The 24769-nt window shown below is 34.8% G+C and overlaps 2 protein-coding genes across 2 annotated transcripts; one reads left to right on the top strand and one right to left on the bottom strand.

Moving 5' to 3' along the window:
• The first annotated feature begins 3200 nt into the window (after nucleotides 1-3200).
• LOC128220493 (E3 ubiquitin-protein ligase RNF169-like) lies at nucleotides 3201-16744 on the top strand. The gene is made up of 8 exons (XM_052928913.1): nucleotides 3201-3553; nucleotides 6058-6128; nucleotides 6452-6601; nucleotides 10314-10626; nucleotides 11767-11942; nucleotides 12651-12776; nucleotides 13619-13777; nucleotides 14734-16744. Exons 1-8 carry the CDS (start codon nucleotides 3268-3270, stop codon nucleotides 15802-15804), a joined length of 2352 nt encoding a protein of 783 aa, XP_052784873.1. The 5' UTR covers nucleotides 3201-3267; the 3' UTR covers nucleotides 15805-16744.
• A 1055-nt stretch (nucleotides 16745-17799) lies between these two features.
• Nucleotides 17800-24767, bottom strand: LOC128220211 (leucine carboxyl methyltransferase 1-like). Its single transcript, XM_052928500.1, has 6 exons — nucleotides 24460-24767; nucleotides 23853-24036; nucleotides 23126-23367; nucleotides 22347-22453; nucleotides 21503-21586; nucleotides 17800-20547 (listed from the first exon to the last, which is right to left on the bottom strand). Exons 1-6 carry the CDS (start codon nucleotides 24658-24660, stop codon nucleotides 20427-20429), a joined length of 939 nt encoding a protein of 312 aa, XP_052784460.1. The 5' UTR covers nucleotides 24661-24767; the 3' UTR covers nucleotides 17800-20426.
• Between the last annotated feature and the right edge of the window lie 2 nt (nucleotides 24768-24769).

The raw sequence follows: 24769 nt of genomic DNA, 5'->3' as shown, positions 1-24769 counted from the left end.
AGCTTGGGATTGAACACTAAATGGAACAAGAATGAAATTAAATGAATCACAAAATATCATCAAAATTATACACACAAATGTTCCTTGATATACAAAAAAAATGAAACTTTTTAGACTTTCAAAAATTTAACATTTACTAATTACGGTTATATAAAATGATGAATACATTTGTAGGAATTGATATCCTATTAGATGTAACTCGGCTTCGTTCATTTTTCTAAACTTTCTCTCAGTGATGAGGAATAAATTTTATTCTCTACAGTTGTTTTCTAAGTTTATGAAAATAAGAACAACTGAAACAATTCATTAACTACTGTTGATCAGTGCAGATTGTGGGAGGTCATGGTTGTTTTCAATGAACCACCAATAAGCCCTGCCAAAATTGGATACTGATTGGTCAGTCAGGTGCTTTTGGTAGGCATTATTAGCATGAATGTTCATTTTAACCATCATTTATGAATGTTTACAAAATCATTGAATATTGAAATAACAAGCAAAATTTTAGTTTGAATGATGAAAGCCATGAAATATGTGAAGTATTCCAAAAGAGACCAGTTATTCAGCTTGTGTAAATAATGAGAAAATTGTTAAGTAAAATTATTTATTGTTTATCAGGAAAATGTTGAAATCTCATGGTTAGGCCTATAGTGATCATACTTGATTGCTATGTTATTGGCACTTATTGCAATATGTTTTATTCATTGCAATATTTATATAAAACATTAATTATTATGTTGACTTAAGTTTGAAGATAAGAACCAATGGTATAGGTGAGGTGAGAATGATCTCGTAAGTCTTTAAAACCACTTTTGGTATTGTGAGGTTTTTTTGCTCCAGTCTTGTCCAGTTTAGCTTTTGAAGATTTTCAAAGTAACTGCAAAATAAGTCCAGCTGTCTAGAAAGACTATGTCAAACCCTGACCAGATATAATTTCTTGTCTTTTCAAATTACCAACTTGGCAATGGTTTTATCATAACATAGGATATTGGTTTTAAAGAACATGTTAGTGTTTTTGTATGTTGAATGAAATATCATAAGTGGCACTAAATTGAACATAATTTATAGTTCTCATTGATATAACATATAGCCCCAAGTACATGTTGATCTAAGATTTAATGCTTGGATGGAGTCAGGGCAAGAAAAATGCATGTTAATACATTGTACTTTCCAACGCAAGAACTGTTTGTTTATTCAAGTAAATAAAGCAATCCCCACACCAAGGAACTGCAGTATTGCTTAACCAGCTTAATTGACACTATGAGTTGGAGTTCAAATTGCTGCAATTAAAGGCACATCTAGTTTACAGAATTATTCAAACTCTGATTTAGCAACCTTAATATAGTTATATGAACTACTTTTGCGAAATGAAAGCTTTTTTAGATTGACAAGGACGGGTGAAAAGTATTTGCCATATGTACTGCAACACCTGATACATGTTGCGTACGAATCCAACAAATTCTTGGCACTTCAAATGTTACAGTACTATTCAATTTGGAGTGCCTGAAAAGAAAGCTTTTTGATTCTACATTCAACATTTTCTTTCTGTATGACATATTGGACCAGGAGAATCATGAACCTACAACCTGTTGCATCTATTGAGATAGGGAGCGTTCAGGACAGTGACAGAGGACAATACAAGAATGGCCAACTGCTGCATTTATTGAGTTATCTAATGCAAACAAATTAAGACGGAGAAAATAATTCTTAATTTTTCCAAACTACCTCCTTAAGCATATTGTATGTAGTTGTCTTTCACAATGATTGTTCAAAGTTACAATGGCCCTGTGGGTTAAAGATGATCTGTCAACGGGGTAACATGTTTTGTACATAATAGGGTTATAAGTACTGCATTTTTATCCAGGGGTTGTATTCAACTCAAGTAGATTTTTGCAGATTTGGATTTCACAAGGCACAAACCGAGTAAAATCAAAATCTACAAAAAAACTACCAAAATCAAATATGACATTCGGCCATATCCGGATCAAAACGCAGTACTAATAACCATTTTATTATATGCATTACTGATTAGATCACCTAGAAGCCACATCTTTGCATAATAAATTTCATTTTAAGGATGCACTCATTGCTTTAATGACGTCAATTTAATATTGCGCAACATACTTGTTATGACGTGACGTCACAAGAGTGGTATATATGGCCGTATTGCACTGGAGCGGAATATGGGTATTTTGTGATATGTTTTGCATTGATGATGGGTATATATAATAAAGAATAAAATTATGTTTGGTATTCCATTCTCACTAGCAGTGTGATTAAATGCTGACACCATGTTATGAAATTTGATGGTCAAAGTATTTAAAAGACATTTCAATATTTCATACTTTAAAAACGATATTCATCTCATCTTAGTCTACTCAACTTGCTTTGCTATGTACAAAAGTCTGCAGCAGTAATATGAATAGCATTAGACAGAAGGCAGTGCTTAGTATTCATCAACAGCACTAATTAAGTTATCATGGTAACATTGTATGAATTGAATACCAAGTACAAATTAAGAGGGAGAAAATAATTATTCACTTTTTAAATAAAAACTACTTCCTAATAGCATTGTACATGCAGTCTGACATAAGTGTACAATGTAGATGTATTTTACAAAGATTGTTCAAAGTACGGCCCTGTGGTTTAAAGCTCCCCTGAAAAAGAGGTGACAGGTTTTCTATATAGTATATAATTACATCATTGAAAATCTTGTCTGAAACTGCAAATAACAGACCTATGATATAAAAGGATTTGATCAAATTAAAGAGGTATGTGTGCCAACCACGTAAATTAATTTGTACAAGTCTGATTTAACGACTTTGAGAAATTCAAAAGAACTATGACTTTATCTGATTTAACGCTTTAGCACACTTAACTAGATTTTTCAAATTTCCTGTGCAGCTTGCAAGCAGTTTTAGTCTAAAGTTTAAGCTAGCCCATCAAACAGTGACCCCTTGTGATGTGAGCCGATTTTGTCAATGCTTAGAAAATGGTTGTCAATATTTCCCTAAATGAAGCCCTACTCCATCAGTGCTTTCAGCACTTTTATTTTTATTTTTATGATTTTGTACGACAATCCCAATCGAAATTCTGAAGTCGTCCGAACGATTTCCGGACCGGTACGGAAATTTTCGTTGGTCCGGAATCGGTACGGTCCGGCGAGTCTTTTATACCCAACCGAATTCAAACTTCCGGTACCAGTTCAACTTCCGGTAAAATGGAATAAAAACAAACATATTTCCCTCCATATAATATTTACTTTTAATCATGAATCTCGAGGATAACATATGTCCAATATGCTTGTACATATTTATTCAGCCGGTAACAATGCCATGTAAGCACGAACTGTGCTTGGGATGTTTCCAACAGAACGTTCAAGAGGCTAACTTTGTTTGCCCGATGTGCCGAATTCGGATCTCGACCTGGGCCAGGCGCGCGTCTCGAAAGAAGGAGCTGGTGAATGAGGAGAGATGGTCGGCGATCAAAAAGTCTTTCCCGGACCAGGTGCGAGCAAGGCTGGAGGGGTTTGAAGAGGATGATGAAGAGATGAACGGTAGTATTTGATTTTGATCAAGTTTTAATGTTGCTAAAATGAAAGTAAGCAGCTTTTCAACGCTGCAGAAATTTGGTTAAGCTGAATACTGTTTAAGGTCAAACTAGTCATTTGCAGTATATAATGCACAACTCATTTGTAGGGCATAAGTCAGATTTTAAAGCTGCACTCTCACAGATTAACCGTTTTAACAACTTTTTTACTTTTTGTCTCAGAATTTGCCAATTTGTGCATAAATATCTGAAAACCATTGATAAAAGACTGATGACAAAATATCAGATTGCAGTTTTTCATATTTCCGTTCGAAAATTAATGTTTAATGGCTAAAAGCGTTACTAACGCTATAAGAAAAGTACTTGACTGGTTGAGAAGCAGTTTCCGACGAAAAGCAGTTTCCGACAAATCGTTTTTCGCGTACTTTCTTTAGACCTTCATAAAGAAGGTACTGCAATTCAACTATATGGTAACTAGGCAATCAAAAGTTGAAATTCTTACCGAGACACGTAACTAACTTTTATTATTATTTAATGTTTATTTTTCATTTTGTACACAAACTTGCACGTGGGGGATCGGCACGCGCAGCGTATTGCGCATGCGTGTGAACCTAATTTGCATATCTATGAATAGCTACAAGGTTTTCCTAAATTGACTTATACAAACGATGATCATTGTGTACATATTTGTGAACTCTGGTGTCATGCTTGTTTCGCACCCACATTCACTTAAATGTATACAAACACAAGTTTCCATCAGAAATGAAACAAAATATCATTGATATTCAGTGTCTGCCTGATTTCGAGTATGAATTGACTGTCGGTAATTTTAAGGTTTAAATTTTTCGTAAATGCTGAAAAATTAAATAATATTTCTCTTATTACAGTCTTATATTTAGTTTATTAAATAAATGGATAATAAAAACACACAATAGGCACCTTAAAATATGCCCCGCATTCGATTTGTCGGAAACTGCTTCTCATCACAAGCTAATCAGAACAATGTTAGTACCCTCTTTGCCCCCCTATTAGATACACTATATGTGACGTCGCACATGTGAAAAATATATCGACAATAGCAGCTTGAGCTGTAGTTATCTAAAATGTGAACAATTTTAGTAGGTATTTAAACACGTATAAATAATTCAATAAAAACATATAAAAACTGTCGGAAACTGCTTCTCAACCAGTAAACATAAATTTTTTTAACATAAATTTGAAAACCTGCAATCTGATTTGTTGTAAGCAGTCTTATATCACTGGTTTCCATGAATTTTTGCTAAATTTGGCTCTTTCGAAGACAATAAAAAAAAATTCAAAACGTTCATTTCACAGTCTTCCCGAAATGTGCCGGTCCGCCGGACATGTCCGGCAAATTTTGTACGGGTCCGGCAGATCTTCCAAAAAACGGTACTGATGACCGACATATTTTGAGACAACTAAATAGCGGAAAGGTATTTGAAAGCGAAATGTCTATAAAAACTCGCTGATTATTTGCCTTTGCGGTAGTTGGTCGATCCCATACTGATATTGACATCACATAACATCGCCAAAAGTCGGCCATTAAATGATTTCGGATTTCCGATAATATGCTATGATGTCAGATGTTGATTCCCGGGGATAAACTAGTAAATATGATTCATCAGTAAAGGCATTTTATTACAACAGTTTTGATTGGTTCTTGGTTTGCAACAAAGTACAATCAAAATTGTCGGCACTCAATTTACTTCGTCTGCAGTCAAAATGGCGGTGGTTGGTGGAATTACAGGACGACCGAAAAACCAGAAAGCACCTTAATGGCGGCGGTGTTTAAATGTTATTTTGCGAGACCAAGTGTGTTTTTTTCACTAAACGACATGTCAATGTAGTGTTTATAATTATGTTTTGTTTTTTTTGTGAACTAAATCAGGAAAGCATTAAAACAGTTGACATTCATTTTTTTACTCTGTATGTATACTATGACATATTTGTTCGGACAGGCAAATATTTTTCGGACAGGCAAAAACTTCCAAAGTGCCTGTCTGGTGGACAGGCAGAATTTTTACAATTTCGGGAAGACTGAAAACAGGGTGCTGTTATAGATGGACAGGGTGTTAAAAAAGGGAACTGGTCATTTTGTACTGTCCGACTATTTTTGGTCATTTTATAACCTTTAGATAGTCATTTTGTACCAGACCTAAAGTCATTGAACAAGCTATGTTACCAATTAAAGATTTCTGGAAAATCGTGATTGAAAGTGACTGGGATCAAACACACATTCAAAGTTCACAGCGCATGGTTGAAGACCTTCTTGCCTCGTTTACTGTGGAAACTTGTTGAGTGTGCTGTACATATAGCAGAATTATTGCAAATAAACTACACCGTTTCAAAGCAATGTCAATAATCACCTGAAAAATAAGGAAAAAAAGTATGAGACAGTCACACAGAATAATGTTGCATACATGTATAACATGTAGTTGATTACAATAAAGGTATCAGGTTTAATTTTCAGTGTCATTTTTTTATTTTTAGCACTTAACATTTCCATAAAGCTCGCAGAGCCAGGCGAAATTAGGGAAGAGTATGAAGAACAACTCAAGAAAGTGAGTAAAACATTTATTTATATCATTTATTTTTAAGATCGCTTGGTTCAAAGGTGAGGAGTTATTTGCACAGTAAAATTTGACATCCACCCTTAAGTTCTTTGCTGTGGCTACTGGCGACTGGCAAAACATTTACTGGTCAAATAATGTATTGTGTTGGACGCTTTTTTAACTGTTAATTATGAATTATAACAATGATATATATTGTGTAAATAAGCCCTTCTCTTCGTCAAAAGTATGTTTCGTGTTTCTTTATACTCATATTTGCAAGTATTTTGGATAGTCTTATTAATACGATAATATTATGTTTTGAATTAATGTAGCTGCGTGACCAGCGATCTGCAGAGGAACGTGCAGAGGCAGAGGCGAGTGAGAGGCTGATCAGACAGCTACAGGCTGAGGAGAAGAGAACCCTGGCCGAGTTGGAGGAGATAAGACGGCAGGATGAAGAATTAGCTCAACGTCTCAGTCAGGTATCCAATCTAAAATGTTAGTCATCCATCCCATGGGATCGATAAAACATATTGTGTAAATCTGGTGATTGCCAGCTGCAGGCGATAAGTTTTTAGGCTGACCAGTGGCTAAACAGCTCAGTCAGGTAAGTGAAGTTACTAGACCTTTTTTCTGTGATTAAAAAATCTACACAGCATGCCATACTCTTGTGCTAAACATCTTAGTCAGGTGTGAAATCTTGAATTTAAGGTCTTTGCTTGTCGTCCCATGGGTGAAAATATAATGTGTTGAACCGTATATCTCAGCTGGAGGAGGGATTATTCCAGGTTGAACAGCTAGTTTAACTGCAAAATCAGGTTTGGAATGTTACTAGGCCTTTTCCAGTGATCAAAATCAACATTTATAAGTCTGCACGCCATGCTTTGGTCGTAGGTTTACCTGGTCAGCTGGAGTTGCTTAAAACTGGTAAAACTCTTTATAACAGACATGTTCAGTAGTGAAAGAATTTAGTTAAACTAATGCAGTGCTCCGGCTAGGATGCGCAAAGGGCAGTGTGCTATGTCAGAAAGGGCACTTTTGATGCACATTGAATAAGCATTATATAATGGATCACTTGCAGGGGCCAATGTTTAATTCATATGTTGTGTATGTCTTGTAACTACTTTCAATACTAATAGCAATACTTAACCTCTGATTTGGTCTTTAGTAACAAAATTATTTATCATATTATATAAATTATAATATTATTATTATTCACACTCGATAATTACAGATTATGTGAATGAATAAAAAGCTATATATTATGTATATTTGAACAAAAAACAAGACATATTCTTTAACAATTTGGTTGGCACAGATGCTGAAATTAATCCTAAAAAAAACATCCTAAAAAGTACATGAATGTTGTATATTCTGTTAAAAATTAATATCAAATTCTTTATGTGTAAAAACATGCAGATGGATCCAAAGCAAGCGCCAAGCAAGATTAAATTACGATCATGTCGGGTAATCAAGAGTTAAGTTCTGATGACATGATGTTGTCTTAAATTTTCAGGCATAATATGTTCATTTGTGGTTACAATGGTCAAAATTAGCACGAGCCAGCAAGCCCTACTCACTGGGGTTGGGGAAATTCTGGATTTTATAATGCAGGGCTTGTTGAAAATCGATGCCATACACTAGTATAAATGTTCAGATTTGTTCATCTACAAGGATGATGTTGATGACTGCTAGGGTTGGTACTCGTAAAACATCTTAATTTATTTCATAACTTACCGGGTAAGTCATATACTTAAGTTACATGTAAGTATCTCACTTAGCATATGATGCAAACGCTTTATAAAATCAGAAATACTTCTTTTTCTTTTAATTAAACTTTGAAAATTTTAGGTAATTAGGACTTAAGATGTTTAATGAATACTGCCCCTGCAGGTTTATACATTTGAGTTTAAAGTGTTCGTTAGATTGTTGTAGTTTCTATAGTTTAGGAAATTGTGCTTGCAATATTTCGATTTTCTTTTTCAATTTTGAAAATATTTGTATAATTTTATTTTTATATTTCTTTGAAGTACCACATGACACAAAGATTCAAGTATTCCCTTGTATTAACTGCTATAGAAAACGTTTGTTAAATAATGCAAGAGAAATATTTTGGGATCAAGACAAATCGGCCCCTTACCAAATCGGCCTACTACCAAATCGGCCCCTAAGACGTTTCGGCCCTGCTATTTCGTCCCCTTAATTAAAATGACTCGAGACGTTTCGGCCCCTTAGTGATTTTCAACAGAGACATTTCGGCCCCTTAATTTTATTTTATTTTTTATCTTGAGTATAAAGTAAAACATTGTAGGTCGTCTTATAAATGTAGATGAGATCTGTAAATAAGTTGTAAATAAAATCTTTAAATTTACAAATAGACAAATATGAATGAAAAACATTGATAGGACTGATATAAAAATATAATTAAAATCTAAATAACTATTAACCCTGATTTTAATATAAAATGTTAGAAAATCTAAGAACGTTTATATGTTATAAATGTTAATTATTAATTGATCATTAAAGACTTCAAAGAAAATGTATGGCTATGTTTACCGCCGAGTACTCCCATAACTCATATAATTAAGATTAAAATGCACGTGGCGCCAAAGGTATATCAAAGCATTGACACTGGACTGGCATTCGTGGTTTTTATTTTGCTATCATTCCTGATTAAACGCGTGTCTGACTTGTGATTCCCTAGTATAAAATGTTTGCTATGTTTCTTTGTTATGTTTATTGTATCATAAACGGTAGTGTTTAAACATAATTCTGTTGATCCTTAGAACATACGCGATGTACATATTCTTGTTCGTTTTGTGTTGTATGTACCACGCAGCATGAACCTTGCGGTATATATAACACCGAAATCATTACCTTTTTATATTATACCTTAATATCGATAACATTCTCACAATATTTTTTTTATCAAACTTATGATACAATAGAACTTATGTTATTGCCACATGCCATACGTACATATATGCGTTTTATGCTTAAGCAAGTTTTTTTTTTAAAATGCCTTTACGTTTCAATCATTAATTTGTTATCTGTGTGGCATACTATTGCTCCAGATTAATTATTAATTATTATTTTTAACAATTAGTGTTTTATCTATACATAATTAGGAAATAATGTTTGTTTTATAGATATGACTTGCAAACAAGTGACAACTTGATAGTTCTACAGATATTATATTGGGAAAGTCGGAACAAACCTTGTAGACGTATTTATAAGTTTGTAAACACAAATTGTCATAATTCCAACGCCTGATACCTCTGTGGAATGTGACAATTCGCCATAAGACCATCTGTCTAAAAACACCGTTTAAGCCAGTATGGATTTGCATACGTATTAAATATAAGATAAAAAATACAAATAGTTTTTTCATCCTTACCTGATTTGAATATAAATAACTGAATTTCATAAAATGTATAACTTATGTCGAGAGCGTTACAGAGACATCAACGCCAGGATCATGGATGAGTGGGACTCATACGATTCGCATAAGGTCACCTGCGAGGAGTTCCTGAAAAATGTTGGTGCCCTCTACGGCGGGCGATAGGTGTTTGGTCAAGACTGATGTTAGACAATGGACATGTCATTATACATAATATTAGCAACATAGTTATGTATAATAATAAGATTATTTGAAAAAAATGAAGTTTAAACATTTCTTCTTCAACTATATTTCGTTTTATAAAAACATCTCGTGAATAAATCTTTACATGTTTTCAAGTGAACAGATATTTTCATTAAATCTATTTTTATCTATACAGTACCTTTGTATACATGTATATAGCTTAGTCTATTAAAATAAAAAAATGAAATTACATGTTTTTTTACTTATATTTAGAAATAAAAAAATAAAAATAAAAATAAGGGCCGAAACGTCTCGGTAATCAGGGGCCGAAACGTCTACGGGATGGGGACGATTTGGTAAGGGGCCGAAAAGGTAACCGTTTGAGCTAGGGGCCGATTTGGTAAGGGGCCGATTTGTCTGGTAGCCAATATTTTCAAGACAAGTATTCAAATATGGTTATAACATTACCTTAAATATGTGTGTAGTCCACCGTTTAAGTCCTGTGTTACATTGCATTGTTGTTGTTTTTTTTGCTGGAAAAAAATCCTGTGACCATTGTTGTATTATGTTAAATGCACATCCAATGGTTATGATGGCTTTATCACTTTCAGACAGAGGATGATGAGGTTGAAATTGTGACGCGGGCCACATCTGGGAGCATCCTGTCTGTGTCCTCAGATTCCCGAGCCAGCCCTGACGGTGCAGGGGACCGACACACAGCTACCAGGGATCGACACTCCACCCTGCCCAGTCCTGGACTCCTCAAAACCGTATCCCCCGAAGGCGGGAAGATGTTCCAGGCCAACCAAACACCCATCTCAAAGAAGATACGGCGGGACGAAAACCTCATTACCACACAGGACATTGAGAATCTGGAGGAGACATTTAAGAAAAACACCCCATCAAGAGACCATACTTCATGCTGTGAGTAGAAATACATGTACTGGTTTTTTAATAGTGTATAGTGCACACTTTTTGGCACCAGAATTTGAATTTAAAAATGCATACATCCTATCTACTGTATAGGCTTTTGCCAAAAAAAAAAAAATTCAATTTCAGGCTGAATTTGGCTCAAAATGATTTAAAAGACAAAATAAATGGAGAAAAAAAAGAGTTTGCTTACTTATTAACTTTAAAGGGACGTTACTCACATGGTTTATCGGTAAATCATTCAAAATATATATATATTTTGAAAATAATGAGAGAAAAATGCCTTTATGGATTGTTGTTATAGAAGATCTTTTTCCATTCTTAGCTGCTATTGACATGATGCTAATTATCGATTAAGACTGCCGTCAATTATTATCTTCTTTGTTTAACTAAAGAATATATTGCAGCCACTACAATATATTCTTTTGTTAAACAAAGAGGATAATTATTGATGACAATTTGAAGCGCTTCCATTAAGAATTTGAAACTGGATACGTATAAACTTCCTCACTGATCAATTTTATAATTTTTGACTGAAATGTACCTCAACAAGTATGTTTAAAATCAAATAATCAGCTAAAATCACTTGACAAAATCACAAATTTATATTAAAATAATTTGTTTAACTTTTAAGACTGTTTGAAAATTTGATGTGACCATGAAAGAAATATTGACCCCAAATTTTGATATTTTGAACTTCCGAGCCGTCAACTTAGAAGTTTTCTACAAAGTTATGGAAGTATTTGTACTTACTCGAATAAATTAATTTTCCACATATCACTGAAAAACTTCCAATATTGATGCAAAGGAATATCATACTCCCAGTTTTATTTTTTTTAATGGAAGCCCTGATGTTTATTTTTCAAATGTTAAGTTTATATGGTACCAATTCATGACCTTAAATTATCAGTCATTTCTATACATGCAGCGGTCCAAAAAATGACAAGTCTGCAAGCACTGCTCTGGTATTTAAAAATGCTTTTCACTAAAATTCTGTATTTTATATAGCAGGGCTTATTGAGAATGTTGATGCCAAGCACTAGTGTCAAAATTTTGGCTTGTTCACCTCTTACTTCAATGACTGTATGTAAGATTTTATACTAAAACTTTCCAATCATGTGCACTGCATCCCAGGTTCGTTATTGACGACCCCGAGTCAGACTGGGCGAATCCTACAGCGCAGCGAGATCCTGGACGCCATGTGTAAGGGGATCTCCATCTCCGTTGACGACCTTGACAGTAACTGCTCCACACCTCCTGTCTGTCCAAAACCTGTTCTCCCAGTGGCTGGCATGACAAACACTGACACGGTTAGTGCTGATGTTAGCTTAGTTTTGATGCATTTGGGATTATCATTCGAGGAATGGTCTTTTAGTATGGCCTTGAATTTAGTCTTTTAAAACTTAATACATGTATGTCCACAACACAGTAATAGTGTTTAGTGTCCCAATGTGGCTATTTACATGTAAATGATACAAATATTGAAGATATATAGGGGAAAAATTGAGCAACACAAACTAATTTAGATGAAAATTTGTGAAAAATTCAGTCACACAATCTAATTCAAGTGAAAATATTGGGGATAATTTAGCCACACAATTTATTCAAATGGTAATTTAAGGGATATTTTAGTGACACAATTTATTCAAATTATATTATTAGGGAAAATTTGATCACACAATTTACTGTAAATGTAATTCAAATGGAAATTTAAGGGAAAATTCAGGCACACAATTAATTTTAAATGGAAATTTGGGGCAAAATTCAGTCAGAACTTAGACTTACTGGTAGTTTATTGGCATTGCACTGAGTTAATTGGCACGTAGTGGAACAACTCAAGCCAATTGTACGCATATGTCATACATATGTAACTTTGCAAAAACGTAAGCAAATTAACCGTTATCATTAATTGTATGCAAACACAGCGTTTTATGCTTGTTACAGGAATCTACTGATGAGAGTGGTGTATTGCGAGCACCGAGTTTGGACAGCTGTTTTAACGTTTATGCTTGTTACAGGAATCTACTGATGAGAGCGGTGTATTGCGAGCACCGAGTTCGGACAGCATCAGCCACGAGCTGAACCACTTTCGACCAATCAGAAGCTGTCCTCTGACCCCGCCACGGAGATTACCGTCTGGCCAGGTGAGGTGTAGTGAAGTTTAGTTTACATGTGCATCAGTTGACAAGCAATATGATTATATTTCATTAGTTGAAAGTTATGCATGGTTGTGTATTTCAAGTGATTTAAGTTAGATGTTGATAGAATTATTCTTATCATTGTTAAATATAGATAATAATGGTTTCAATGTTCTTGGTGGATTATAGGCTCAGATTAAGAAAGCAAATTTTGAAGTATTGCTCAACTCCTTTGTATTGCAGCTTCTAATTTACAATATTTAGTAAAAATAGTGACTGTGAGTGTCACTTATCCATGAGATAATATAAAATTTAATTTTAATTAAAATAAATTTTAATTAAGTGGTCACGGTTGCTTTCATGGGTTATTCCAGGTTTTAAGATCATGTTATATAAATAATGTGTTAAAATCTCCAATGTTTGATGGTCACTACTGTATGTGAAATTCTGGGTAAAACAGGCAAAGACTGCTTAAACACATTATAAATGAAACCAGGCCAAAGTGGCAACTTTTTTGAGAGTCACCTTACTTCAGGAAGGCAGTCATCGAAATTCGACCTTTGGATGAACAAGCCCGAATTCCTATACTTATGCTTGGCATCTAATTTTTGAACAAGCCCTTTTATATAAAATTCAGATTTTGAGCGAGCCCGGAAGGCATTTTACCAGTGAAGGGCTTGCGGGCTTGTGTTAATTTCAACCACTGGAAAGGGTCACTTAATTTCAAGTCTTGGCGTTCCTTTAGGATCCATGGGAAACAAAGTTAGAGACTTATTGTTGTGAATATTAGGGATATAATGAGTTTATATTGTTTTAAAACTATTTTGTGTTCTTTGTCTCCCCAATAGGTTGTGGAGCCGATGGTTATCCGAACAACCCCACGGAACCTCAGCAAGTCCGGGCTTGGCTCTCCGCTGGGAGAGGAGGGGTCCCTGGCGGAGATCGACGCTGGCAGCCCAATCATGCAGAGACGGCTCAGTCAGCTGGCCGAGGAGAGGATTGACAAGGTGGGTCCCAAAGGGTGGAAATAGTTTGTATAAAGGCATTTGCGGTGAATTGGCCCTGTCTCTTATGCCACATGAGTCGTGCTAAAAAATGGGCCTCTGCTTATTTCTTTTGCTGTATAGTTGATGGAAAGTAATTTAAGACATTTAAATATTGAATATGTATTTCTTCTAGAAACTTCATTACAAAATGAACTAAAAATGTATCCATAGGACACGGATTCCCCTATATGCTGCTTTTGTTACAAAAGCAAGGACCATAATTTTGTCAATTCTCCATAAATATGCATCAAAATATAATTTCCACAACTGATTAACATCAAATATCTTCCTGAAAGATTTCATGAGTGTATGTTTAACATTTTTGAGGTAATGAGAGAAACACAAGTTCAACAAGTCCAAAATGCTTATTCTTGCTTACTCAAGGGCCATAACTCTCACTATTCTATTTGCAGCGGCACACAAAACCCAAGTTCCACAACTTCATTACCCCTTTAATATTTTCATGCTTTCATAACTTTGTAATATAGTTTTGGTGTTTTGAGCAACAAGTCCAGAAATGTTAATTTTTGCTAATTCAAGGGCCATAACTGTGGTTTCACTTATTGCAGCGGGAAACAAAACCCCAGGTGCTAAACTCCATCACCTGTTTAACATTCTCATAAGCTTTCATGACTCTTGTAAATGTGTTTTAGTGTTTTGAGTGTCACCAGTCCAGAAATAAATAATGTTGTGGATAGGGTAACGAGCTGTTCAGCAGCTTATGTAAATCCCTTTGCACTGTTTGGTATACTTACAAACACTTCATAACTTATTTGAAGTTTATTATTCAAATTCAAATTCTTACATTAGAAACAGAACCCAATTTCACTATACAACAAATTGTACAAAAACCTCTTCTGTATAAGACGAGTGAGAAACTTTAGACTTGTATCAAAAATGTTTTTGTGATATTTTAGGTCAACAAATTCAGCAAGTCTACATGCACATTAGAGTCTGGCTCCCAGCCTGACGAGAACTTGAACCCAGAGTCCCAGCAGTCTGCAACGCCAACCCATGTAGCGCCGGGGCCCGGTGGGAACCGGAGTGTTGACTTTCGGGATATATCCAACTCTAATCTTGGTCACAAACATGCGGGAGATCAGGCTGGGCCAGGCAACGTTAAGAAGAAACTCATTATCCCCCTTGAGCCTGAATTTGATACAGACGTTTTTTGTGAAGGAGTTGTTGAAAGTGAGTTTAAGGTACAAAAAGTGGACAACGAGCAAAAAGATCCTGCAAAGGTCAATAATGGAAGGCTGTCTAGAAAGCGGAGAGGTGCCAAAACAAAAAATAGGTACATGGAAAGTCCTCAGGCAACTCTAATGAAGTGGGCCAAGCCTATGGAAAGTCTGCAGCAGACAACAGATTCGACTTATTCACCAGAGTGTAATGTTAAACTGAATGGATTGGCAAAATCAAGCCATAAGAAGACGACAAGATCAGGCAGGACGTACAAATCTGCGCAAGATCCCAACTTCCTGTATGATAACTTACGTAAGAAAAAACCATCGGGTGATAGTAATGTTGCAAATGAAAGTGACAATAGCAATAGTGACTGTGAGGAAAGTGATTCCTGTTTGGAAATCGAGGAGGATGTCTTCCATAATGCAAAACGAAGAAAGCTCAACTTTACCGCCACTAAATTAGAACAAAACACAAACCAAAACTGCAATAAAACTGTGAACAATAAAACAGCCAGTAAGGGACAAAAAAGACAGCTAAAAACCTCTCGTCAACCATTACGACAAACACGGAAAACTATCTCAAAACCGGTAACTAAAAAACAAGCACGAACTGTTACAGACTATTTCGCTGCTCGGCAACTAAGTCGAGAAGATCAGGAGGAGAAAGATCGACGTATGGCGGAGGAGCTACAGAGACAGTTTGAACTGGAGGCCAAGCTGCACTTGAGTAGTCTTCGGTTTAAGGGCACGACTGAGGAATACCAGCTCCGCCAAACCAGGAATAGGGTTGACTCTAAAACCTAGTTATATAAATAAAGATATATATCGGTGTCAAAATATGCAAAACCTACTTAAGAAACCCATGAAATTCTTCAGTCATCTTTATTTAGATTCAGAATACATGTTGCACTCAATTCTTATTATTTTGTCTGTATGTTGAAATGATTGGTATGCATAGATGTGATAATATTAATATTATTCTGTATGTTGTAGTATTGTTTCTATAATTTTATGTTCTACATGTTCATGTTTTCACACTTGAGAAATGGAGAATATTTTCAACAATTATTGAAAGAAAAAAGGTATCTTGAGCAGTGCCTCTTTGTCAACTTCAAAAAACTGAAGATTGCATACATGCGGGCCTGCTCAAATCTTGGCAGAATAATGTGGGTTTTTTAATGTGAAATATTTATAGTAAATATGATAATATATTTGTTTATTATATATAAATGAGGTATGATTTGTAGCAGTATAAAAATTTGCTTGAATGAGATCATATCGAGAATGATTACATATATTTTGCAGGTAATAATCGGAATTATATTCTGTGAAAATTATGTATTAATGTTTGTAATTGCCATATTTTGATTTTTAAATCTTTTTTATCAATAAAAAAAACTAGATTTTTTTGTTGTTGATTCAGGTATTATTTTCTTTGCAAATATCTAGTGCCATAGATTTTTATGAAATTCCTTCCATCAAGTTTTAAATTAATTTTTAAACAAAAATATAATAAATTTTAAAAGGTGTTTAAAATATTTTTTACTTAAGTATTCTGTAAGTCTTGTATACTTGTAATACAACGACCGAGACTATACGGCATTTAATATTTTATTGCAATATTTTATGACTTGATTTATCTTAATATACATGAATTTTATTGCTATTAAGATCTTTTAACCGTACTGGTAAATGTTGTTCTGTGTTTTAATGAAATTGTTACTAAAAAAAACATGAACCATCATTGTGTTTTGTGTTTTATATACCATAAATGACTGGGTATAAGAAGATAGGGGGTATAAGATGCAGACAAAAACTATACTATAAATAGGCAACTGTGATAACTCTTAGAAAATATATTTGATCACTTATGTCTTCAAAGGGACAACATGGGGGAACTGATGTACATTTTTGTACATTTACTTTTTAACCCTAGCATTTCCATGGGCCCAGTAAGAGTACAAGTTGTGTGAGGTTGTGGAGCATATTGCACTTACAGAATTCAACCTTGGTTAGATATGTTCTGGTTCAATAATGTGTGCCAGTTTATAGCACCATCACACCAGTAAAGGTGAAGGGTCACTCATAATAAAAAAATACGCAAGAGTATCAGTCTTGTGAGTTTGTGGGGCATACACCACAGACAGATTGTGGTTAGAGCTACACTGGTTCTTTAATATGCCCCAATTGATAGCCCCGTCACACGAGTTAAGGTGAAGGGTCACTCATAATAAAAATACGCAAGAGTATCCGTCTTGTGAGGTTGTGGGGCATACACCACAGACAGACAGATTGTGGTTAGAGCTACACTGGTTCTTTAATGTGTGCCAGTTTATAGCACCATCACACGAGTTAAGGTGAAGGGTCTCTCATAATAAAAATACGCAAGAGTATCCGTCTTGTGAGGTTGTGGGGCATACACCACAGACAGACAGATTGTGGTTAGAGCTACACTGGTTCTTTAATATGCCCCGTTAGGTTGTCCGGTTAGCGCAGTGGTTAGCGCACTCGCTTCTCACCAAGGCGACCCGGGTTCGATTCCCGGCCTGGGGGCATATGAGTTTGGTTAGTGGTCACCAAGCCGGACAAGTGGGTTTTCTCCGGGTACTCCGGTTTCCCCCACAACACAAGACCACACTCTCGCGCAACATCATGCCAACGTGAGTGATTAATATAAGTTGTAATAGCTTGTTTCACAATCGTTGTAAAATTAAATAAAGTTTAAACTAATATGCCCCAATTGATAGCCCCCGTCATACGAGTAAAGGTGAAGGGTCACTCATAAAAGATATACATGAATGAATTTGCAAAGCTTTATTTTCGTTAAAAACGAGACTACATTGTTATGCAAATGCAGCTGGTTAACATGATAAACTTGAAATGTTAGCACAGCAAGTAACAAAAACAAAACAAACACAGCATGTTTACCACACAAAGTTATCATACATGATTTTTATGGCAAAATTTACATGTTTCATTTTTAACATGGATACCACCCAGTATACATGTTTACCATGCAAAGTTAACATGTATATCATGCAAAGTTAACATGCATATCACACTATGTTGGTTATTCGTGTAATAAAAAGTTGAGGCTAAATTAAATAACTACTTTATTAATCTCATACTTGTGCGGGTAAACAAAATGCTTTAGATACCACAATACTTTATGTTGTCTGGTTTATTCTAAATTTCTTTCAATTTACTTAAAACTTTGGGCATATATTGACTGAGTGGCAAACAGCTTGGAACCTGACCAGGCGCCGAGTTACTTTTTTGTAAGGTCAATTGTTATCTCGCTGGTAGTGAAAAGCGCTTTTAATTTACTTATAACGTCCCAAAACAAAGATTGTATAATTACTGGCTTTTGGTATTGGTTTTTCATACACTATATAATATGATAATGCTATGCCCTCTGATGATTGGGAATGGGTGTTTAAAACATTTCATTTCAATTGGCGGGGACTATGAATGTGAAGATTTGCTTCATATTCTGCATTACAATGTAGCACAAATTTTTAAAGGGAGTTGTTCATGTTTTAAAGTGTTAGATACCGTGCATGTCCTATTAAACCTGCATGCCCTAGTGGTTGCGTTGGGGTATTTTCGTGGGTCTATTTTCTCATTTTGTGACATAACCAAATAATACCTTAACCTAAAAACTCCAAATTCATGAAAAATTCTGATAAAAGCATTCTTACAACTGTCATTTTGGGGCACATGTTAAATTCATGCAGTTACAAAAAAATCCAAACCCTATTATACACAGACAGTAGCAAAAATGTTGCTCAAATGTGCAATAATATATATAAGCCATGGATTGAGTGGACCCTTTTATAGATTTACACAGCAAAGAATGTTTATGGCTCACATGCAGTTCATGTTTTTGTTTGCAGAATTTAAAAAGTTGCTGAATCGGGGAAAATGGTTCATTTTAAGCACGCAGAATTTTCAAAGACACTAACAGGGGCATCTAATAGGATATATACAGTATTGAAAATAAAAAAAATAATATATTGGTGTGAAATTTACACAAAAATGCTTATTGAAATGATGAAACAGAACCAAAACTTTAAAATTACGTTCTATAGCTAATAATTATAAATAAGAATGTGAAAGAAAATACCACATTTTCGAGAACATGTTAGTTACAATTTTTGAAAAATGAATTATTTTAGGCTTGGATATACAAAATTTTGTTCAAATGAGTATTCGCCAGTTACTGTTTGATGATAATAAAAGTAAGTAAAATTACTGCATTACAACAAAGATTTAAAACAAATCTGGCACTGTCCTTTTAAACATGCCATTACTAGTTACAAAAAATAACCACACACTGGGATAGTAGCAAAATGAAAACATCTGTTTCAACCTATTCAATTTCACAGGGAATGTAAAAAATTATATCAATTAAAGTAATACATATGCATCATGGATTGAAAAGACAAAGAAGAAAAATAGCTTCATAGGTGAAAGTTTTCAGTAGTAAAAATGAATTTGAAAGTGCATTTCAGAATCGAAATACCCACAGTCAAACCCTGTTGGCTACTACTTGCTTGGGTTGAATTCCTCATGAGCTTGAACTGGATGTAAAGGACTGATTCCTTTATACTGAAGGTTAACATTCCTGCTTGGCTCAAATTTTCCGAGGCTCGAGGTATTTTCCCTGGCGCCAGGGAGTTGAGCCAACGGGGTTTAACTATCAGTATTTTCAAATTGTTTAATTTAATTTCACCTATGTATTTTGAGTACTTCCTTCTCCCTTTCTCTTTATGCCAATATTATTTGGGTCAGCAGTAATTGAGAAGACATGAAGGTTAGGAAATATATTTCAATTGTGACAACGTCAATATCAATATTAAAAATTCAAACATCGCATAGAAAAAACGCAGAAAGTACAATAAACATAAGGAAAATTAAAAATGACAGCGAAACATTGTTTTGGTGTTCATGACTCAATTTATGGTGTCTGTGTACATGTCAAGGAGAAGCAGTACTACATATTACGAAGTTGCTCAATCATCAGTTAATAACAGTCAGGAAGATAAAATAAATAGAATGTGATGTTGGAAGGTAAAGTCTAATGGACTCTGATTTCACACACACTTAAAATCATGAGTGACAGTCAAATAATGATAATCTCTAACTACATGTACTGGTTATTTCAATGATAACTAACAGGTTAACAATCAAAGGATTGAAGTTAGATGTTGGCAAGAGCTATCTTACAAATATTTCAAAATAATCATAAAATTATTTGGTAGTGCAATTTAAACCTAGCAAAATATGAATTTGTCCAGACGTTTCACAATAAATAAATAATGCTTCATACAAAATTGACAAAACTATAAAAAAAATTCTGAAAACAGGCTCTCATTAAATTAACACAATCAACAGTATATTCCAATGTTTAAACAACTCAAGGATTAGAGCCCAATGTCGCCGAGCCCTATTTTATTGGGGTCTTTGTACGCCCAGCAGTAACAGTAGTGACTCATCAGCTGTTCTAGAAGTTCTTGTTCGTCAAGGAACTCGATCCGTTGGATCCTGCCAGGGAAACAATGGTATGTGTGAAAAGGGGACATTGTTTCAGACTGTCAAAAACTTAAATATGTTAAAAAATGTGTTTAACTAAAACAGTTTCAGCTTCAGATTGCCAGATATTTCATGTATCAATTTAAAATCATATCATAAGCTTTAACACAAGATGTGGAAAATATTTGATTATCTAAAGCTTCAATTTTAAGTAGATAGAAGGGTGCACATGCTGGTCTCCATGTGGGCTACAAAATGGGCAGAGTGCAACACCCGACTACAAATCTTTAGCTTAAACCCTATAGTATGATAAATTGATACTCAACTATGGTATTTTTAAACTTACTAAATTTTGCTGCTTAACTATTTAGTACAGTTAATCAAGTTAAATGGTCTTTAGAAAAAAAAATTAACAACATAAAGTTATTGCAGATGTTAATTACAGTACTAGTTTATATAATATATGCCACAACTTTAATAGTTTGAAATAACATTTGATATGGAATGATAGCCAGTAATGCCAGCATTTGCATAGACAGTGTCATGTAGAAAAGTTGTGTACAGAAATGTATGTTTCATGTATGATTTACGATCTATAGAATACAGAGTACCTGTGTGGTCTTAAATAAAGTCAATCTTTATCAATAATCCCATTTTCTATGGATTTACAGTCAAAACTCGCTATATTGAAGTTGTTGGGACATTGGGAAATACTTCGAGATAACTAACATTCAATATAACCAAAATACAAAAAGTGTATTACTTAACCCAAAATGTTCAAAAATAGTTTGACATAACCAGAACATCGTGATAACAGAGTTCAACATAGCGAGTTTCAACTGTATATAAAAAAATAGTTATGACATTTTCAAGTAAAACTTTCTTGAAGTCTAAAATTAAGACTGATTTGATAAATATTAATGTTCTATTATATGTTATGCACTCCTCGCGTGTACTGCCCAGTTACCTCATGACGTCATTCTGTGGAAGTCGGTATAGAACATGCCTCATCTCCATGGCATCAGCACCCTCAAACCCCTGACTAGACATCCTGCAAGACGGAGTTGACATGTCAACATTCAGTAACATTCAACATCTTATCAAGAAACACACCATGAAATGCTGCAAAGGTAGACATGCAATTTCATATTATGTTCATGTCGCCAACTGAATTGAAATTTACAAGCTAATTCAAAATTAATAAGCTTTTTGTTAGGTATCTTACAATAACTTTTGAAATGAGTACCATTACTACTTCTGCTTACAGATTTGAAAAAAGGATTGTAAGATACATGTATTGATAAATTTGGTTCATAATTGTATCAAAATTAACAAGAAATACAGTTTACAAGCTAATTAAAAACTAATATGCTTTGTGTTACGTAATATACAATTACTTTAAAATAAGTATTGTAACTACTCCAGGTTACAGAGTAAGTTAAGTTAATTAAAAAGTCATTGTAAGAAACATTTATTGATAAATGTGGTTCATAATTGTATCAAAAGGAGAAAGAAATACAGTACATCAGATTTCAGTGCTCATCTGCAACCAATTGTATATAACTTTAAAATGGTATCCAAAATGAAACTTCAGACTAGGTTGCATATTTAAATTATTTCATTGGCTAGCTATCACATGTGTCTGCCCTCATCTTTGTATCTGTGTATCTATACTGGCGCAGTACTTCGGTGGGAAGCATACACTTGTGTGACCTCTTTGCAACCGTATCAAATAACCCAATAATGTTGGGTAAAAATCATCCCACTGTGACTGACAAAATGCTATTAAAATCACTATACCCGGCCCTCACCTTTGAATCTGTGTATCTATACTGGCGCAGTACTCTGTATGGAGCATACACTCCCGGGAACGTAGGTTCTCCATCATCACCTCACCAAATTTGTCTCCCATGTTCACCTAGAACAAATGGCAATTAGTCAAACTTATATATGACCTGTGAGCATTTAATGCCATACAATTTAGTCTAAAATCATGCATCCGGGAAATGTAAATGATAAAGTAAATAACATGACCTGGTCTCAAGAACAGACCTTAGAAGCAAAGAAGACTTCAGATAAGTTCAGGCGTGAAAGCAATTTTTCTTCTACGATGGGGGCCATTTCAAAAAAGATCTTAGTTGATTTTGATTGCAAATTGAAGTTGTATGTATGCATTTCTTTAGACCTTGTGGTTAAGGATTACCCGTGAAAGTGCAAGCACTTATTTCTAACAGGTCCTTTGTTTTTTGCTGAAGGGACAGCACGCTGAATAGACAGTGGTGGGATACAAGGAAGTCCGGGTGCAATACCCTTACTCTTTTTCGAAGAGACCCCTTGGTTCTTTTACATGCTCGGTGTAAAGCACCGATACAAAGGGTACAACTTTCCTGGGTTAAACCAGTACTGAGTACACCTTTTTTCCAAGCACCACCCTTTAAATGCCGAGCGCCAGGCAAGGGAGCTACTTGTACCAAATTTTAACGTCTTTTGGTATGACGCGGCCAGGGAATGAACCCACGACCTTAAAGTTGTTATAAATAAACAAAAAAACAACAACATTGTACTAAAAACATAAAAGTTGTGAGTTTACCTGTTCATAATTAACAAAAAACACTGTACTAAAGTTGTCCACTGTCCATTTCAACAATGCATCTGTACAGTCTTTCTCAATGTACACCAGGACACATTCCGCAATAAATATTGTAGGTAAAGTTTTATCAATGCCACACTCGCCCAGCTTCTTATTAAAGTCTTTGAGATTCTTCAGGTTAGCAGCCACCAAGTGGTAATCCTTTCCATGAAGATCTGTAGTGCTGAATCTGATTTCTTCGTCTAAAATGTGTGAAAAACCGTATTACTAAACTACAATACATGTACACAAAAACAATGATCTAGGACTTGTTCAAATTTATACAAAACTTAGAATTTATTTTCCCAGTGTGTATGGAAATTTTATTTAAGAGGTCCAGTATGTACATTTTAAACAACAAACTGACCCAGCAACTCAGAGAAAACAATAGCACAACAAAGCTATTGTCATTTTCATGTTCATTTTCAGTCGAAACAAGGGCCATAACTAAAAAAAGTACTAAATCCAAAGTTATTGGCGCTGGTATTCATGTTCACCGACCTCTGGCAACATTAGTATGAACTTCAGCAGTTTTTTTATTAATGGCCATGATTAAATTTATTGCATGGTTACATCAATGGCACCAAGACTATGACAATTTCTCAACAAAAACCGACAAGCTAATAAAGAAACTTTTTACAATGACTTTTTATTTTGAGGTGTTTTTTACAAAATGGACAGGTTTTACCTTCGTTAGTGATTTTCTGGAGCAAGACCTGGGATCTGCGAATACTGTGGATTTTTCTGGAGGTTACTGCGGAGAAATCAACCTCAATGAAGGAGGTGACATTTATACCAGCGTCCTTCAGATTCCAAAAGAGAGTATCAAAGCCGGCCCCGATGCTTACTATTTGACACTTCCCGTCTGTTACCTATTTGACAAAAATTGAGAGCTTGTGAGTTTTTTTGCTAGTGATTCCAGGACATTTTTGGTGGCATAGTAGTTTAGAAAGCAATATGTATATGCATATTCATTGTGACAGGTCATAATGTCCTGGGTTTGATTTATTGGCAACATTACTGGCATTAGCTTTAAGCATCTCAAACTTATTTATGAATAATATTAAATGCCAAACTGATGTTGTTATTTATAAGGAAGAGAACAGCATCTTTATGATGTGAAATAAAATTGAGATAAAATCTCTTAATGCAAACTTCATAAAAAATATTAACTAATTTTAATTAGTTAATATTTCTGATGAAGTTTAAGCTACAGTAAGTACTGTACTGCATCAATGAGCAGCAGAAACAGAGAGGTGAACAATTCTGATCATTCTATGGACCGTCAGACTCACAGTTAAAAACTTCTCAAGAATCATCCTAAGCCCCTTCACACGTGCATAGTAGCCAATGCTGATCTCTGGAGCGTGATTCTGCTGCCCTCTGGAGGTGAACAGCTTGATGTAGGGATCCTGCCAGTACCCCTTATCTACGGCGTATCTCTTACACTGGGCCGCGTCATCGTTCGTCGCACGAACGCCTTCTTCGCTTGACATCGCTGGGAACTGGCTGTCAATTCACTTCAATTGAGAAATAATTACTTTTGCAACAATTTTAACATTTTGTTTACATTTTGACAAGCTCTATCTAAGTTGCGTAATAATC

The sequence above is a fragment of the Mya arenaria genome, chromosome 15 (genome assembly GCF_026914265.1).
Source record: "Mya arenaria isolate MELC-2E11 chromosome 15, ASM2691426v1".
In the NCBI taxonomy this organism is placed as follows: Eukaryota; Metazoa; Mollusca; class Bivalvia; order Myida; family Myidae; genus Mya; species Mya arenaria.
The sequence above is the reverse complement of the archived record's forward strand: the minus strand, read 5'-3'. Positions and strand labels throughout refer to the sequence as shown.